Raw genomic sequence first — 20018 nt, 5'->3', positions numbered from 1 at the left:
ATTCAAAAATACACTTAGGTCTTTTCAGTTTCAAATGTTGCGTTTCTTAGGTTTCAAAACTCAAAATTTCAATTTAAAAACTTTTTTTTCAGTATCAAATCTTTTTTTCACTTTTAACTCTTTTTTTTCGTTTACGAATCTGAAAGTTTCAGTCACAAAACTCTTGGCCCCGTTGTGGTGTGTCATGGCGGGGCTAACACAAAGACTAATCAAAATCGATGAGGGTGGTAACTTCAGTTCCTATGCTTTCACTGACTCTGAGAACTGTAATAATTACGATCAGCAAATGGTGTTTTAGTCGGTAATATCATAGTCAAAAGTTGTCCCAAGATGGGAGTTAAAATCAGTTTTATCGCATTTAAACCGCGCGTCAAAAACACAGTTCTAGCCCGTTCAAATCGCCATCAAACCGTCCAAAAAGTTTTGGACATTTATTGATATCTATAAAGATATATATATATCTATATATACATATATAGATATATATATTGACCGAACACCAATATTCTTTTCAATTTAATTTATTTGGGTTTCAAATATTATTGGCCCTGATTTAGCTCCATAGAAGCTGACAAACGGAACGCGCCCCTACTATCATCATTACGGCGGGAGCGATGAGGCCCCGCCCCCGCCGTGTAGTCCTGAACAGACGGTGAGACGCAGCTCCCAGCTTTCCATCATCACTCGCTGGAGAGAAAAAAATGCGAGCTGGAAGCGGTGAGAAAAAAATGTCCACCGGGGCGGCTCTCCCTCCGCAGCAGACATGAGAGCAGCCTCGGCCGCCGTCTTCCAGTCTCCAGCGAGTCGCTCTCACCATGCGGATCCACGGCAAAGTAGTTGCGATCGCCGTGTGCTTCGGAGTTTTCCTACTTTTGTACTTTTGGGGGGGCAACGCCGCCGACGATCCGCTGCTGGGGGAAGTTGGAGAGGGCTCGGAAGAGGACGAAGAGGAGGACGGTGAATCCTCCCCGCCGCCGTCCGAGTTCGGAGGCAACGAGGCTGAAAAGTTTGCGGGGAAAGAGAGGTGGGGCGGCGTGCACGCGCAGCAGAGGTACGGGCAGTGTGTGTTCTCTGCAGACCTTTAACTGTGGAGACAACAGCTGTGATCAGACTGATGTTTGCAGCAAAAACCTATTAGACACGTTCTTAGATGGATTATAATCTACAATCCGATCTTCAGTGAAAGGCAGCCCTTAAATCCAGTTAAAAGGAACATCCGAGTTCACAGAGGGATTATGGTTTTTAAGACCCACTCCGAGGAAAATTGTCTTTTTGTCTAATAATCATGTTATTGTGGCACTTTAGCTCATATTATCAGAAAATTCAGCTCAAAACTGACTATTTATTTGTTCAAATCTTTGGGAAAAAGATGGTAGCTGTGACGTAGGAAATACTGGGCGGTCCCTGCCGCTCCATTCTGATGCTTCCTCAAACCCATGTGGCTGATTAGTTCCAATATTGCTCACCTTTTTTTTGTTGCAGCAGTAATGTGAGGTTGTGAGGGGCTGTAAGCTAGCGGTAAAATTGAGAGTTCTCAGTAACGGAGAGAGAAGGTCCCGCCCTCAACTCAGAGGTGAATTTCGAATCAACTACTGCCGCTCTACAGAAACTATGTCATAGAAAACGACTGTTTTATTTTTATTTATTTTTTTGCTTAAACAGCTAATTAAATAACAACTAGGAATGCTTAAGAAGTCAGCTCAAAAGATTGTTGTGATGGGTCTTTTGAAGGACTTTCAATCAAGCATACAGTACGGTACGGACCAGTTAATTCTGGCAAGCATTTCCACACAGTTAAGCTTGGCTCTTACTGAGCAATTTGTTTTGCGGCAACTAGAAAAGCAACAACAACGGAGGTCATCCAGCAGCTTGTCTTTTTCTTGCCTCACTTTTGGTACATCGTGTATAACAGGAATTTAATGTTGTTTAAAAGAAAATTGCTAAGAAGAATACCACTGTAAAGAGGAAAAATGAAATGCTAGCTTAGCGCTATATTGGCGCTTTCTGATGTCGTCTTTACTTTCTACCAATCAACGGGTGGACAGCGACTACGTCCCAACCGTCCCGCTACATTTTTCTTTGGACCTATCACAAATGTAGGCCCCCAAGAGATACGATTTGGTACTGTTTAATGGATCAATTTATTAATGGAAACACTCAAAATACCCTACCGGACCACTCAGTAGAAATGAGGCTTTAGCTATTTTTGAAAAAGTTTACCAAAACTATGCTTTTTAGAACAGTCGCTTAAAGACGTTTCCAGTCGTTGCTCCAGGCGAACACCAGCTGATGCCACGGTGGCGGCGGAACCTGCCGCTCAGACTGCAGGTTGTAATAAGTATTCTGCCTCAGAGCCAGACAGGAGGCTGGGGACACAGCAGATAAAAGCCGTCGAGGCGTTGCTGCCAGTAAAGGACCTTTGCGTCCTTGCGGGAGCTCCCCGCTGCAAGTGTGCGCCGCGCTGATAAGGGAGATGAGGTGGAAAGGGGTCACCACTGTCCGTTTATAAAGAAATATATAAATCCCAGAAAACAGATTTTTTTTTCCTCTCTGCAGAAACATGCCTGGATACGGATTTAATCTTACATTGCTGATGAAGTTTAAGTTTTATGAAACGGTTTGTAAGATAAGCTGAGAAACATGTAGCTAGGTCAGCTGAAAAAGAAACGAACAATGCTAGAAATGACAAACTGACTGCTCAGTTTACTGTTCAGAAAAAGCTGTAGCCTAGCATAAATTTGAAATAAGTTAATTATAGCTGAATAACCAATAGTGACAAAATATGAATTAAAAACCATCAACATGGTATGGTGAAGGAGAACTACAGGAAAGAGTTAAAAAAAAAAAGTTTAAAAACTAAAAAAAAAAAACAACTAGCTGCTAAATGCTTAATAAGCTGAAGTACATAAAATAATGTGTGGGATAAATGCTAAAATATATACCAAATGTTAGAATCAAAGTGGAATGAGAAAGCATGAAAACAGTGACACAAAAACGGCATAATTTAAATAAACTTGAGAAAATCGAAGAAAAAAAAATGTAACCGTTTGCTAAATTAGCTAAACACATGATGGGAGAAAGCAGCAGAAAAGCACAATTTTGTATGAAAATTATGTATCAAACGACTTGGCACACAAAACTAGGAAAAGGATACGAACTAATTTCTCAAAAGTAAAAAATAAAAAACTGAAGGAATGCTATATTCCTGATGCTAGATTTTCATTTAGACATGTACCTTTCAGACTAATGAAAGATGCCTCAGTAATATTTTAATGGCTAAACAACTGAATTATTTGCCAAAAAAAAGAAAGAAAATATAAAAGTGATACCTTGCACAAAATGGGCAATTCTCTCCTGTGTTTGTTCAATTTTTGGGGTAATTGTTATCCAACAATTTCCCATAGACCACTGGGAAAACATGCGATCTGTTTTATGAAAAATGTAGGAAATTAAGAAAAAGTGAGTTCAGAGTACTCTTAACCCTCGTGCTATCTTATGGAGTCCAGATGACCCCACCCTTTTATTGATGTGTGATCCCTGCTACGACAAAGGTGGACAGGATTTAATGTCTGCCACAAACACCTGTGATGATACTTTTCATGAAAACATGCCTAAGAGAGCACAAGGGTCAGGAGGGGAAAACGTTTAGGCTGAATCTGAATTCTATCCCTACCCCTATGGCTTCTCTCTACCCCTCCAATGGAAGGGGTATTTGGAAATGCAGTGGTGTTCACACTTGTGTTTTTAAGGGAAAGGGAGCAGAGACTTAAGTGTCTTCAAATTCCGACGTTACTAACCTTCGATGATGTCATCAAGAGGCTACGTTAGTGCGTACCTGCCAGGTCTTGGAAAATACATAATTGCAATACAATTTTGGACACCACTTACCTTCTAAATTCCTCTACAATTGAGGGGTAGGGAGAAGCCGTAGGGGAAGAATTCGGATTCGGCCAGTAATGATTTTTCTGCTTTAGCATGACTTTTTAAAGTTATAAAACCGATGTTATGTATTTTCTGAGTGCTGGCAGCTACATGCTATTGTAGCTGATAGCGACTTTTGACGATGTCATCGAGGGGTCCGAAAAAGACAATATTTTTCCGTAACTCTCCACCTGGAGTACTAAACATAGGGGTAGGGAGAGGCCATAGGGGTCGGGCAAGAATTTAGCTTTTGCCATAGAAACTCTCACCAAAACAGGGAATGATGTTATGCAAAGATGTTTTTGGTGTCAAGGCTGGGATGTCTTAGTTTCAACAGCAGTCCTTCAGTCAAAGAACGGCAAGAAAACCTTGAGTTTTAACCACCGGTAAATGCACAGGCACAGGACACAACTAGTTAGATTTAGCTATTTAGTTACTAGAAAATGCAATAAAAAAATGTTGGTTTAGTTTCAGTCTTCAAGCTGAGCAGGCATCTTCCATGGCGTTCATTATGTGATTTGTTTGCTTAGTAAGGTATTCTTTATGTAAGGGACCGCCATATATCCCATTTAGAATATCTTAAAAACAAAGTAATGTGGAACAATGTTATAAAATTAATAAAAATGCATGTTTTCTTAAGTAAAGTTTACCCAAAATGCAAATGGAAGTGAGATAATAACACAAGATTGAAACCTAATAAGTACAGCTTTGGTATGCGTCTTTTCGAGATTGTAGTAATTTCGTTTGTACAAGGTTAAGTCATATTTTAGAGAACATAAAAAAAGTCCTAGCTTGAGTCATTATATCTGGAAAGTTTTATTATTTCAGGCTTTGTTTTCTCTGTTTTGTTTTCCATAAGTGCGACTGGCGGGCCGATATCCTGTGCAATCTGCTTTGTAGACAAGCATCCCTGTTTTTAAATCCTTTTATTTCCTCTTGACACATCACATGGCTTCCTGTGGCCAAAAATAGAGGGAGAAGAGCTCCAACTGCCTCCACCCTAAATGCAACTTACTTTATTGTCAGCTCCATGTCATAACAGCTTTCTACAGATTGACTTGTTCCTAATTTTGAAAGACATTTTCACCATTGGACCAAGTTCGTCTTTAACATTTGCACTACCATCTGCTACTCATGACTTTGTGTCTCTTATAATTTCTGCTGCTCTAAGATGGTTAGATTCTATTAATCAACATAGTTATCTTAAATTAGCAAAATAATCAAATTTCTAACCTTAATTGCCATTTAGGAGTTACCCAGAGCTCTATTCTTGGACTGCTTGTTTTTGTATGATACAATTTAGAAAAGGAAAAGTGTAGTGTTTTTGAGCTATTCTACAAAACTTGTGGAGTTTGTCTGCGTGGACCTTTTTGTCTTTGTGAATCGAAGATTCTTAAATGTCCATGTATATTTTCTTGTACTTCAATCTATGCTGTTCTATTATGACACAGGTTGAAGATGCTTGATTTTTGACACCATATCCTGTTCTCTCTTGTGTATCTTTTTGGGTAATTAGTGCCACCAGAATTGCGAGGCTGCTGCACACCTCTAGGCAACCTCTTGCCCTACCACAACCAGTTTCCTCTTGGGATGAATAAAGTCTATCTGTTACCATCACTATCAAGACAAGGAGCTACAGTCTTTGCAGAGTTGAGGCTCCTTTATATGCAGTTGTGTTTTTCCAAACAAAACTGCTGTAAGAAAGTGTTTGAAACCTCTTTTGAAAGGTTGAAACTCTTACAATTTTGCAAGACTTCAGTTAATTGTTCTTGAAAAACCTACATTGAAAAACTTATAAAAACACAGTTTGAAGAACTATATAGTCTGTCTTTCAAAATCAACACAATTAGGTAATTGTCTTATTGCAGGGTCTCAATTAGTTTCACTTTTGTAATACTCATAAAACTAATAAAATAAGCAGAAAAATGGCTTAATGCAGCATGGTAGCCCACATTGATTATTGTCAACATATTTTCCTTGAACACTTTTATAATTGTATTTCAAAGACAATTACAACCACTGTACAAGTTTCCCTGCTGCCCTTTGTGACTTCATTCAAGCCCATTTCATGTAACTGACAGAATTTGATAAAGTTGTAATAAGTTTTAGAAAGATCTGGTGCTTGGCTGAAGACCTTTTATCATCTCTAAGACAATGTGTTTTCTTGTTACTTAATTGCTCCAGTTTTTTTGGCCATTTTGGAAATCCCCTTTCATCACACAGTCATCTGATCATACCAGGAGGAGTACTCTTTCTATTTTAAATTATATGGAGCTTAATGCTTTTAACCACTTTGAATACATTCCAAGCCAAGTTGGTCATCATTCATTAATTTTTAGGTCATATCAAAGTCATGTTATGAAATTTGAAAGTAGCAGGAAGTTTGAAAGTTTTGTCATTATCTATGAAATAAAACTTCACGCCCCTATGCATTTTATAATAAACTACAGCTCACAAACTCATCAGTGTGAACTGTATTTGCGAGCTGGGTTGCCAGCCTTAGATGTTCGTAGAACCATGCACTGGCACAACCTCTTCTCCCTCGTGCTCTCGTTCCAGATGACCCCACCCTTACAATAGGTGTTAGCCCTTCCATGACAAAGGTGGACAAGGTAGACAAGACTTCATGTCTGTCATTGGACACCAGTAAAGATCGATAATCATTTGAATAAAAAGGTTCAGCGCACTGTCTTGTGGGGTCCAGATGACCCATCTTTTAATGTAAACAAGCCCAGGAGATTGGAAGGGTTATACAAGGGCCTCATCGGACTTCTCCTCCCATGTTTGAGTGTGGCTCTTTGGCGGAAACTTGATGGACCCTATGCCCTCCAATCCCAGGATTTGTACTCCCGTCAGTAACATCCGGACAGAAAAAAGAAAGATGGCTTTTCAGTATAGAGCACCTACGAACCAGAACTCTCTACAAAAAACAATTTACTCCCAAGTCTCATATCAAGACCTCACTTGATGCCATTATGAAGAACCTAGAAATTAAATTTTGAAAACTAAAAAAATGTTATAATCCCCGTCTGAGTCAAAAATCTTGACCCTTTTTGGCTTTGAACCAGAAAGGCAACAATGTTAAGTGTTGGAACACATTTGCTGTCTTGTCCCTTGTGTCTGTGGCAGTAAAAATGTCTGTGTTGAGCTGTGATATGATCTACAGCTATAAAAATGTCATCTTGCATGAGTGAGCACACTTTCTGCTCCCAGACTTTGCAGACTGATGTGAAGATGAGCTTTTGAGCTTTGTCTCTCCATTACTTTGTAGAATCACAAAACTTTAGTCACTTGAACTATCTTGGAAAGCTGTGAGAGTAAGAACAGATTTAGGGAATATACTGTGTTTTTTATGGGCAAATGTTTAAACTATTAATGACTAAATCTCTATCTTGTATTTTTGTACATTAACACCTGAGCATGCTCAGTGAGAGTCTCTGATACCCTCACTTTCAAAACATGTTGAATTTAAGTCCATCAAATGACCCAGTTGCATATTAATAGATAAAATGCCCTAAAGGTGTTCTTTGTAAAGTGGATTCTCTCTGTATTCACTCTGCTCGTGCTCACTTTCCTGTGAAGACGCTGCTTGTTTTCTGCTGTTTAATAAGCAGAGAGCTCCTCTCCTGCTCACTCTTTTGTTACAAATGAATTCAGTCTGGTTTGGACCCCGTCTCTGCTGTCTGATGGGTTCCAGATGCATGCAAAAGCCTATTGAGCAGTTTTCGTTTTATTAATGGATTTTTTTTTTTTTTGTGTGCCGTCCAGTTTTGTTATTGGTTGGCCAAAGACGGAATTACTTTTTATCTTATGAAGAAATATGTTTTTGTTGGTAAATTAAGATTTCCGGACCATGAGACACACCAGATTATAAAGAACAATATCAATGACCGGAGAACGGACGTATATTTGCGTATATGATGAGGTGCACCAAATTATAAGGGGCATTAAATGAAACAAAATGAAGTGGATGAATGGCTGTATGTTGGACACATGGATGCATGAGAAACCAGGTTTTTTTTCCCAGGGGGCACCATTGGCTTCATCCTGTGTGGGTCCTTGGGAAAGACCTTTCTCACTACTGCCTAACTATGTTGCCACAGGTCTGGATCTCCCTGTGCCTTTCCCCAGCCCGGATAAGATACAGGGTTGTGTCAGGAAGCGTGTCCAGCGTAAACACTCTGCCAAACCAAGTGTGCAGATCAGACAAAGATTTTGCTGTGGTGAATCTGGTTAGGGATATGTCGAAAGGTGAACAACATAAGACGAAAGAAATGGCTAAAACCATATTACCCCAAAAGGCTCAGGACTTTGTAATGCTTGTGTACCGTTGTGGCTTTGTAGTTTGCCAATGCTATACTTGTGAACAAGCACTGTGTACAGTATGAACCACTACCAGAGTTCATACATAAGTCACAACGGGTTAATTTTCTCCAAAATTAAAGGATTTTAAGTGAGCCTTCTGGTCTGAAAAATTTGATAGGTTTCAAAGATACCTCGATCTCTTTTGCACATGTGGTGCATCGTTAGTTCTCATAATTATAAAAAAAAATGTATGGTCTCATGCTCACCCTCTAATGCACCTTCCAAATATCACTTATCCTCTGCTTTGGAGATACTTGGAGCCATAATATTGCTTACTTTAAAAGTGTTTTCTTAGTTGCCTCATTTTAAAGCAGACATTTCTTTGTTTATTTATATATCGTAAATGTTTACTGATAACCTTGTGAAAGTGATATTTGATACTTGTTTAAGTCTGGACCAGGGACACCAGGGCTGCAAGCAATAGCCAGGTCTGGGGTTGGGGCTTGTTGTTGAGTGGCTGATGGTCAAACATGGCGTCTAGGCTTACATTAGATGCAAGGGTTCTTCTTATGGCCTCACTCCCTACAGGAAGAGCTTTGGGGGTCAGAAGCCCTTTGGATTGGACAATGGTCAAAGACAAAGACATTGGCGTTTCTTTATCAAAAACTGAATTATGGAATATAGAGAAGTTCCAGGGATTTAGGGCGGAGAACAAACCTGAGCTTGGTTGAACAGAGTCCTTTATCTAGATTGAAGATTCATTTATTGTCACATCCACAGCTTTCACTGACGTACTAAATTACTGTATTTTCCAGTACAACCCGAACATGATCAGACATACAACAGAAATACACAAATACAACAGAAATACACAAACTTTCTAAGGGGAGGTGGGGAGTATAGATGATTCAGAAGGGGGGGGGGGGTGACATAAGAAAAAGTTGCATCTCAACACTGCGTACAATGTACAATGTGTAGAAGTAAGAAAAAAATGACACCATTTAACACAGAAGCACATAAGCAGACACAACACAGTACATGAGGTGTAGTGGGTGGGAGTTAGAGGGAACGCCGAGGTCATGAAGGGATGAGCAGCAAGTGTCATCCTTTGCACACAACTGCTGTTTACTTTCTCTAGAAGCGGATATGTTTTATCCATTTTCAGAGTGCAAAAGCAGAAGTTGCATCAGGGTGAAAAGTGAGGCTCTGAGGCAGATGGGACAAAAGCCTCGGGAGTGGACGGACACAGGAGGAGCGAGAGGAAAAGCGTCTGTCCTCAGCGAGGATGTAAACCTGTTACCCGAAATCTGTTTTTGGAATTTTGTGCTTATCCGTAGTATGTTGTAATGGAGGCCATGTTGACATAAGGATCCCCACAAGTACACTTGGCGTAGTTAAATTCCTAGTCAAAGCGCAGTGCTTGACTTTGGTTGTGTCATTGCAGCCTTATATTCTGTATGTGAGGGGAAATGTTCCAGTGGACAAAGGTTGAAGATTATGAATGAATGATTAGAATCCGAGATTTTAAAAAATCAGATTCTGTCCTATGGTGGCTGCATGGGGTCTACTTTAAAGAATAATTCAGGAGGAATTCAAATTAGACCTCTATACTTCTCCACACTTGGAGGAGCCAGTTTAGTTGGTTTGGAGATCTTGCAAGATGGCCACCGTCTTGGATTTGGTCAGCTGTTGCTATACCAGAAAGGCTAGATAGACTACTGTCCCTGCAATCTGAACACTAGAAAAGGGTAAGGTCGTGGATGGATGGATTTGTGTTGGGCGTAGTGAGCAATTGGTCGAAACCTGGAAAGGTGCAATGTGGTTCGGAAAGAAATGCAAATGCATGGTTAAAGTTTTGTGGTTTAGAGACAGAAGTACTCAACAGTGAATTACAAGACGAAGATTATTTTTGTTGGATGGAACAGACATTTCTTTACAAGGTCATAGATACTCTATCCATCCATCTTTAAAATGTGTTGTATTCTTGTTAGAGGTCACAGAATAGCTAGAGTCAACCTAGTTGCTGAAGGGCAAAGACCCGGTACACCCTAGATGGCTCACCAGGTCATTGCAGGGCCTGGATCCACATCCTGGATTGGGATATTTGAACTACAACAGAGCTAAAACAATGTTAGGGTCATGTGGAAACACTTTAAGAATTGGTCTGACTGCTTTTTCATGTTTTAATCATCTATATTTTAGAAAAGCGGACTCTAATGTGGCCCGACCCTTGACCAAGCGCACCAGGGATGAGGAGTTGATGCACTTGGCCGTGGTGGCATGTGGCAGCCGTCTGGATGAAACCCTCACTATGATCAAATCGGCCCTGCTGTTCAGCATTAAGAAGATCAAGTTTCACATTTTTTCTGAGGACTCCTTGGCTCCACAGTTTGAGGAAAGGGTAAGACCAACACCCAAAAGCTTATATTAACTGTATGATGACCCTGGAATACTATCTGTGAACTAACAAACTCGTTGCTTCCCGATTAAAAGTTTCCTGTTTCTATTTCATGGTTCATTTGTTAGACATGGTGTCACACATTGTAGAAAATTACACCCAGGTGATAGTAGTTTTTCAGCACCTTACAACTTTCTGCTTTGCTTATTTGTATTTTTTTTTACTTAGATTGGTGCCCCTGATTGGTTGACAGGAACATTCCCTCTGGCACGTTTGTCTTTGTTTGATCAACAATTGGTTTTCCCCCAATACTCTTTGATTGAACAGTGCTCACCTTAACTATGGTGGAGACCAAACAGGAAAACTCTGATTCTCCTAAGAATGAGGGTCACTGTTCACTTGCAAATGAACTCTAGCATGGTACGCTTCATTGTGAATGGAGACCAGAGAGAAAAGAGACCTAAAGAAAGAACCCATTCCATTTTGGAGAAATTGTAAGAAGTCATTGCACGTCCTGGATGGTGGTGTAGTGGTTGATGCTCTTGCCTCTCAGCGAGTAGGACGTTGTTCAAATCCCGGCTGGGACGTTTCTGTGTGGAGTTTGTATGATCCATATATAGGCATTGTAGGTATGTGTGTGTGTTGTTGCCGTCCTGGGATATACTGGTGGCCGGTCCAGGGTTTACCAACCCTTCACACAATATTGGCTGGGGTAGGATCCTGCAACCTCATTTTACCCTTTAACACCAGAGCTTGAAATTCTATTGACTTTTATTACTCTTCACGCATTTACATAATTCCAGTGGATTCTGAATCTTAGAAAAGCAGCACTTTTTAGTAGCGACGTGGTTACACAATCAGTGTAAATCAGCGGATACTGACTGGGTGAATAGCAGAAAAGCCACAAATCAAAGCTGCTTTTTCTCTTTCTTCAGAATCCAAAAGAATTGCGTTAATTGCTTAAACGCTTGAAGAGGTAGGGTAGTTCTATGAACGTGTGTTATTAAGGTTTCGCTGGTGACACCTCTGGTGTTTAAGGGTTTGATGATTTTGGAAAATGACTGGTTTGGGTTAACTGAAATCTTTGGAGCCCTGAATTAGAAAAAGAGCTGCATTCTGTCTCGAGGGTCATTTGGGTGCAGTGATGAGATGTAGGTGCTAATTTATATACGATAGTCAGAGAACTTTGTTCTTTTATTTTCCTGCTCGTTTTGTGTCGCCCCCTAGTGAGCAGTTGTTGGTACTGCACTTTTTTGTTTTACTTTGTTTTTCCTCAGGTATTTTGTGTGCTTCAGTTTTTGGTTTCCAGTTGAGATTACTGTCAGTAATTTTTACATGAGTATTAAACACAGCTACAGCTTAATGCATCCTAACAGCACATTTAGTTTTCATCTTAAGGCCATGTTACACTGTCACTACGTACATTTTGCACATATTGCCTGGATGAGAATTGGTCTTATGTGAATATACGTGGAAAAAGTGAGAAAAGTTGCAACCTTTTAGGCAGAGCCGCAACTGGGGAGATTCAATTCAATTCAATTCAATTTTATTTATATAGCCCAAAATCACAAAGAGATTTGCCTCATTGGGCTTCAAAATATAAACAATTGTTAAAAACTAAACAGACTACATAAACTGGTTATCCCTGCCCTTAGACCCTCCCTCCCGGTAAGGAAAAACTCCTAAAAAAACCTGAGTCAGGAAAAAAGAAGAAACCTTAGGGATTCCCACATGAGGGAGAGATCCCATCCCAGGACGGACAGGCGATACCAGAACAGTTAAAGAAAAATTAAAAAAAAAATCCGCGTAAGAGTCGCTATACCCGACCCCCTCCTACAACCCGGCTTCCATACGGTGTCGGACACTACACCACGGAGACCCACACTCTGTATAGATTGTTGGAGGGATGAAAGATCAACAATTTATATACCCGTCACACTACGCAAATTGTGCATGAACCATGTCTGATTATTGGACTGTTTATATGCAACTCATTAGTGATTTGTGCGTCAATCACATAGTTTTAACGTGACATGAGCACCGTATACACAATATATACGTAATACATTGGTGGTACATGTTTGAAAAGTCTGTTATAAATACGTGGAGTGGTTTGGGAAAGCCAATAATTTGGGTATTCAACTCGCACAATTGCATAAGAATTACTTAAAAATTGCATAAAAACCATGTGAACAACAAATAAACTGTAATTCTTAACTGACTGAAAACTTTGAGCAGCTTAAAACCAGGTGTCTGGTGGAAACCTTTGAAAGATATTCGCACACACTGACGAACACGATGGACGAAATGTGCAATTTCCATTATAACACCAAGAAACACTTATAAATTACAAATATAACGTATGTATCACAGAAGACAGAATTTTCATACGTGGAAAATGCGCAAAATGTACGTAGTGGCTGTGCAACACGGCTTAGTTTACCCTCACAAAACTCAGTTTGATTTTAAAAGGTTGCTTGTGTTTTTTTGCTTGCAGCTGAACCTTTGGCCCCACTCTGTCATCGTGAAGTTCCACTTCAGCATCTACCCCATCTCCTTCTCCGTGGGAAACGCAGAAGAGTGGAAGAAGCTCTTCAAGCCATGTGCGGCTCAGAGACTCTTCCTCCCTGTACGAGATCATCCTGAACCATTATTGATCAGCACATCCTAAGTCATGTTGTTCATTAGGACGATAACGGAAACACTGAATCGATTTGATTGTTTTTAATCAAAAGATCAAAAATCAAATCAATATCAATTTAATGTTACAATTTCCATTCAAAACCATTTTAATTTGGTTATGAAAAATACTTTCAACATAACTAGTATTACAAACTGAACGAATTGGGACTTTTCATTTTTCAATTTGTGATTTTTATTTACATTAAAAACTACAAAAACACAATATTGAGTCTTTATTTGAAAAACTGAGATTGATGCATGAATTATCCTTATTCCTAAACCTTTTACTTCACTGTTTCTATGGTTAGAAAGTAGTTGCATAAGTTTTTGCAAGTTTTCAATATAAAAAAATGCATTGGAAATGTATTAAAATCCATAACTTGTTAAGGTTTAAACCAAGCTATTCTCTTTGCTGATTTTTTTTTTTTCCCCAGATCATACTGAAAGACGTGGACTCGTTACTCTACGTGGACACTGATGTGCTGTTTTTGCGACCCATGGACGATATTTGGAGTTTCCTCAAGTCCTTTAATGAGACCCAGCTGGCAGCCATGGCGCCGGAACACGAGGTGCCAAAGATCGGATGGTACAGCCGCTTCGCCCGCCATCCTTTCTACGGAATGACAGGGGTCAACTCTGGCGTCATGCTGATGAACCTCACAAGGATCCGCAGCACTCTCTTCAAAGTAAGTTCATACTAACCACACAAATGTGAATTTATGCAAAAATTAAGGTTACTTTTCGATGATATGTGATTAATCTTTTAACATCGGAGATGTGGAAGTCAACACCTAAATCCTTGAACTACAATAATTCTTCAGCCGTTTATGCAGTCAGCACAATTCCAACTGATTCTGATGCGGAGAAAAGCGGCTAAAGTGACGCATAACCGCACAAAGACGCTTTTCTCTACAACTGAATTAGCTGATGTATGTTGATTGTGTAAGCTCGCCACTTTTGTAAAGTTTTGCAAACCAGAGCAATGGCTGCGTTTCTCCGCTTAAAAAAATCGGTGAATAGTTAAAAAATGTCAGCACTCAGATCAGTACAGATCAGGTCTGTACATTGACTTAGCATTGATGCGACGCCCCAGATGCCTAAATCACGGATGTTGTCACAGAATTATGTTAAATGCCCCTCTCCTATGTAGACATGAGTCAACTGGAGTATAATTGAAATAAAATTGTTTGAGTCAAAATTAAATCAATATATTTCTTGTTTTTTGTAGTTGTAATATTTATCACTAATATCGTACATCATGAGCTTTCCTCATATTGTGCAGCCCTAGTCAGCATAGCTGTTTCTTAGAGAAAATGGAGGACTTTTTTTGTTTTTGTGAGCTCAGAACATTCCTCTTCACCATAACAAGCCCGCGGCTTCCCCGGCTCTGCAGTTTAACTGCGGCTTGTCTTTCTGCCTTCTCCAGTGTGTTTCTTTGAGCTCCAGTCCAAAGGCTGAGTGCTGTAAAGTGGCTGTGATTGAAGCCTTCCAGATTAGCACTCCAGCATCACAGACTTCTGCCCTCAGAACTTAATTTAGCAGCTTCTCTGGCAGCGGGCTCGCCAGAGCAAACTGGAATATAAATGTTCCCCTCCTTTGATCATTTCCGTCTGCCGCTGAGCTGTTTGTGTTTGTGTCACAGAACAGCATGATCTCCAGCGGCTTGTCGTGGGAGGATCTTCTGCATCCACTCTATCAGAAGTACAAGAGCCACATTACGTGGGGAGACCAGGACCTTCTCAACATCATCTTCCATGACAACCCAGGTGCAGTGTTTTTTACTGTTTACTTCAACCTTTTTTTATTGTAGAAGCTCAAGTGGCTATGTTTTTCCTGTGAAGACTCTGAGATGTTCATTGCTGGGATTTTGTGAAACATGTTTTATATTCAGGATCCCTATTTCAACAGTTGATTAAGCTGCATTTTTTCAGAACTTTCTCCAATTAGATAGAATTCTGAATGGCAAAAATGAAACCTGGAATGAGTTACAACCATTGACTGTACATGAGAACTGGACCAAGTGAGTGTGATGTCACCAAAAGAAAAATGGCTTACTTCAGGCTCTAGCCAAATGAAGTAAATTCAGTCGCCAGATGACGGCAATAAGCAGGGATGGGTGACGGTTTCTATGGAAACCACTCTGGCCAATCAGGAATGATGTTGTTGGAAGGCCACACCCCTACCATTTGAATGCAAGCTCAGGAGAATTTGTCAATCAACCATATTTAAACAATCAACGTGAAACCTCATGTTTTTATTAAGGAGTCTGATTGGTCAGTTTATTACTTAAATAACTCATTTTAGAGAAAAAAATATTGCAAAAATAAGAACAAGAACACGTTAAGATAAAAGGTTTCAAAGCAAAAATGGTTATTCTGACAACTATAGTGACTAACAGTTGTTCATTTCTTTATATAGAAGTGTGTTGACATCACTTATGAGATATTTTCAGGCTCAAATATCCACTTATGTATCTAAAATTTACAACACAACATCTGATTCTTTTTTTGCATCGATTTTTGGCATCCATTTTTTTCAAAGTAGCTGCATAATTTTGTATATTTTTATGTTTTTTGTTCAGTCTACTTCTAAAAAAACATTAAAAGGTAAAAAGAAATCTTATGAAATGCAAGTTTTTGTGAAAAGGACAGTAAATGAACAAAAAAAACCCCACATTTGTGAGGTTTCAGATCAGCTGTGTTTCTTCTTTGTGCAGAGTGTCTGTTCGTCTTTCCGTGTCAGTGGAACTACAGACCGGACCACTGCATGTACGGGAGCAACTGTAAAGGCGCCGAGGAGGAGGGCGTGTCCATCCTGCACGGCAACCGTGGAGTGTATCACGACGACAAGCAGCCAGCCTTCAAAATAATCTACGACGCCATCCACGATGTGAGTGCTCCACTTTTGAAAGCATGTGCAAGACTGACCTGAAACAGTGATGATCACTACATGTATATGAACAAAATAGTTCAAAAATGTGGCAGGAAACACTTTTTCTTAGACCTTAAAAGCTTTGAGAGCTATTTAGAGAGCTATCATTTCTGTTAGTCACGCAATAAAGGTTTTACAAAAAAGGTCACATGACTCAAATCTTTCCTATGCGTCTCCCTCACAAAGATGGCGTCCGGCAGAACAAACTCTCTCATGGTCCATCCGTTTCTTGTCATCAAAAACATTTTCTTTGACATTAAACACAATAAACTAAGCAGGTTGATCAGGCCCCATTTATTTCGTACAATTTTAGAGGAGGCAATATTTTTATTTTTTTCTCTTTGATGTTATATAGGATCAAACCTTATGATATTTTTGATTTTTTTAAATTATTGATAAAAGATTAAAGGAAAGAATGTAAGGGAGTATAAGAACTTGAATATAAACAATATTCTTTAATGACTAATAAATTAAACTTATAAAATAAAGTAGGGATACCCAAAAAGAGAAAAAGCTCTTAAAAAATACATGAAAAAAATATGCATAATTTTTAAAAAGGAAAAATAGGGTTAATCTAAAAAAAAAGCAAATAGCAATATTTTTCATGAATTATTTTAATGTAGGAATTATAAATGAACCACTCATGATAATGTTTTTTAAAAAATAGCTGTTTTTATTATGTAAGGATTTGAAAGATAATACTATGTTAAAATATTGTTTTATTAGATATGCTGGCATAATAAATAATTAAATAAGATTGTTTTTCTTTTAGAACTTTTACAGGAAAAGGAAAAAGTTCTCCAAAGATGTACATTTCAAGTACGTCGTTTTTTATTTTTGTCGCATTTTTTTTTTTTTTACACTGTAGTCTTTGAGACAGTTGTGCTAATTTAAGCTATTTAACATCAACACAAGTAAATGCAGATATTTAATTGAAGCGTATATATTTAGTGAAAAATAAAGAATTATAAGACAACCAAATCCACCCCCCATTGTGGAGTCTGACCTGTATATAAATGAGGTTAAAATGCTTTAAATGTCTGTTCAAAAATTTAAGTTTAATTCCAAATGACAGTGATGAAATCTGATAATTTGCTGCAAAAATATATTATTAAATAAGTAAACATTTCTGAGAGGTTCATTTATAAAAACAAAAATTCTAAGCATACATGTATTAAACTGGAAACGTCAACGTAAAGCTGTGTGTCATCAGCAAAACTGAGGATCAGAAGCATCTATTCACTGTGCCATTAACACTACCTTTGGAGTTACATTTCAAAGTTGTTTTATAACACAATAATGTTATTTGATTCTATGAAACGCACATGAAGGAATCTGGGTCTGTTCTTGATTTGTGGTATTTGTTTAGTCTGGCAGAGATTTGTTTTTCCATTAATTGGAAAAACACAATATAAACTTCACTTGTAAACTCAAACATGATGGAAATAAAATGAAAAAGGGACAGAAAGAAGAACTTATTTTGTCTGCTCCTTTTAAAAAAATCAGAAAATCAATCGATAAAAAAGAAAAATACAAAGCATTCTGCCGATTTGGTATGCAATGAGAGAAGATTGGGAAAGAAAGAAACAAAATTTTACAATTACAACATCAACCAGTGAGAAATGAATATCCTATCTCAGGGATGAGTAGTTATTATTAATACTAGACAGATTTGTAATCATTGATTATACTGTTTTTAATGTAGTTTTTAAAACTTGATATTGTTGTAGCAATATGAGCCAGTCAAAGAGACCTTTGGTTGAATTTTTATGATTTAAGGTCAGAAATTGTGGACTGTCTGAATCCCTCCCTATTTCCTAACCCCTAAAAAGACTATAGTTCGAGACTATCTAGTATCCTGGATTTTAATGCAATTTAGACAAACGCTCCCTATTTTCTTTCTAAAACGGCAAATTTGATGTCACTCATTTCCAGAAGGAAAAAAAAATTAAAAATATTAACATTTTACAAAGACTACTTACGTGTTTTGTCGAAAACTTTAATGTTTGTTCAACTTTCGACACATACTGTCTGGGGTCGCTGCAGCAAATCAGCTTTCACTGATTTGCATGGGTGGTTTGATGGAGAGTTTTATGCCAGATGTCCTTTCTGACATGACCCCTATTTTATCTGGGCTGGGGGACTGCCGCAGGGAGACCCAAGACTCCCATTTTAAATCGATACAACTTATTCACTTGTCATATCGATATATTGAATCGATTTTTTTCCTTGAACCCCTAGTGAAGAGTCTTGTCTATGGATTAAGGAGTAATTTTTATTTTTTCAAAGGACAAAAAATTCTAGTATCAATGTACACTAGTTCTTAACAGAGACTTCTGGGAAATTTCTAGAGCACTGGATTTTGGAATTGTATATTCGGACACCCCTAAAAAATGTCAAACTAACTGAGGAATGGTGAGGGAATTCAGACACAAGCTTCCAAACCTGCAGCAGCTGGCCTCTGACCCGACATTTGGTCTTTGTCTCCGCAGTTCCCCTTCGAGGACAACATGTTCCAGTCGCTCTTCTACCCGGTCCAGAGCAGGTTCCTGGACACGGTCAACACGCTGTGCGGACGCCTCCCCCAGGTCTTCCTCAAGCAGATAGGGAAGACCATGAAGAGCGCTTTTGAGAGGAAGGTGGTGCGCCACGCCAGACCTCAAAGTTAACAGCCAAAGAACTTGTTGCCCCATGCTGTGCATTTGAAGCAGACGGAATCTGTGAAGAAGCGTGAACTCTACGGTGTCACTGTGGTGTCGATTTAGAAATAAAAATAAACCAAAAAAAAAAAAAGTTTATGTTAAGAAAAATGCTCATCTCAAGCATTTCAAAGAAACTAAAATGAACATTTTTAAGGAATTGTTTGGAAGCAGACCTTGGACAGTTCACTAAATGGTGAACATCTTAGCATCACCGTGAAATGTGAACAAACCACCACTGTCAGTATTAAATGTTTTTATGTGAAGTATTTGAAAGCACTTTTTAAAAAAAAAAGTTCTCTTTTTTTTAGACCGTGAGACTTTGCCTGACCGAGTCGAACAGAATGTGCAAGATGTTGGAGTGAAGCTTAAACGCCATATTGATGTTGATGTGTGCCATGTTTACCATACAAAAGAAATGCATTTGTGTGTGGGGGTGTGAGAGCTTGTGATATGAATCTGTGCTGTTAATGACCTACATGCGTCACATGGAAAAGTTTGTGCAGTCTACATATGTTTTCAGATTAAAAGTTATGCAATAAACTGAATTACTGTGTGTCCTTTTTTTTTTTGCCATAACCTTTTAACCCTTTTATCCTGGGAAGGGGGTGGAGTCTTAAGCTCATGTCAATCTTTTATAATAAAGACCCACTCTGACAAAAATTGTGCACTATTTTTAACATGTTCTTCTGGCATTGTTTTGATAATAAAAGATGATGCATTTTTGAGTATGTCTTTGTTCAAATCGTGAAGGAAACGGGTGAAAAATACTTCCGATGCACCCTCTTGTAGACGACTAGTTCCATGTACGTCTTTGTTTTCCTCGTCCAAGTTGGTTCAAAAATGTATGTCTGGATAGTACCATATTTGTTGCACCGATAATGTTAGGTTGGTTGGGGGGAGGGGGCTGTAAGCGAGCAGGAGAGCGAGTAAACTGAGAGCTCTCAGTAACAAAAATTTGAATTGGGCGGGGTTGCTCCGCCCCAACGGTCCCGCCCACAACTCAGGCAAATTTCTAATAATAGCGATCAACACTTATTTTCTTTTAGTTGTGGTATCGGAATGAAATACATTGATTAAAA

At 38.8% G+C, this 20018-nt stretch overlaps 1 protein-coding gene across 3 annotated transcripts; it reads left to right on the top strand.

Moving 5' to 3' along the window:
• The first annotated feature begins 588 nt into the window (after positions 1–588).
• On the top strand, positions 589–19484 carry gxylt2 (glucoside xylosyltransferase 2). Of its 3 annotated transcripts, none has more exons than XM_024271055.2 (7): positions 589–1024; positions 10429–10627; positions 13122–13253; positions 13741–13992; positions 14949–15072; positions 16023–16195; positions 18730–19484. In XM_024271055.2, the coding sequence occupies exons 1-7, from the start codon at positions 816–818 to the stop codon at positions 18904–18906; spliced, it is 1266 nt and encodes a 421-aa protein (XP_024126823.1). In that variant the 5' UTR covers positions 589–815; the 3' UTR covers positions 18907–19484. The 3 variants fall into 3 exon arrangements, with proteins under 3 accessions (XP_024126823.1, XP_024126822.1, XP_036067781.1); XM_024271054.2 differs by having other exon boundaries at positions 590–1051; XM_036211888.1 differs by having other exon boundaries at positions 592–652.
• The last annotated feature ends 534 nt before the right edge of the window (positions 19485–20018 follow it).

This window comes from Oryzias melastigma, linkage group LG5 (assembly GCF_002922805.2).
Source record: "Oryzias melastigma strain HK-1 linkage group LG5, ASM292280v2, whole genome shotgun sequence".
Classification (NCBI taxonomy): domain Eukaryota; kingdom Metazoa; phylum Chordata; class Actinopteri; order Beloniformes; family Adrianichthyidae; genus Oryzias; species Oryzias melastigma.
The sequence above is the reverse complement of the archived record's forward strand: the minus strand, read 5'-3'. Positions and strand labels throughout refer to the sequence as shown.

Excerpts from the sequence above, each read along its gene's own strand:
- gxylt2 (XM_024271054.2), top strand. The coding sequence starts at position 816 with ATGCGGATCCACGGCAAAGTAGTTGCGATCGCCGTGTGCTTCGGAGTT. Across the intron at positions 10,628-13,121 it reads CTCCACAGTTTGAGGAAAGG|CTGAACCTTTGGCCCCACTC; the intron begins GTAAGACCAACA and ends TTTTGCTTGCAG. Across the intron at positions 15,073-16,022 it reads CATCTTCCATGACAACCCAG|AGTGTCTGTTCGTCTTTCCG; the intron begins GTGCAGTGTTTT and ends TTCTTTGTGCAG.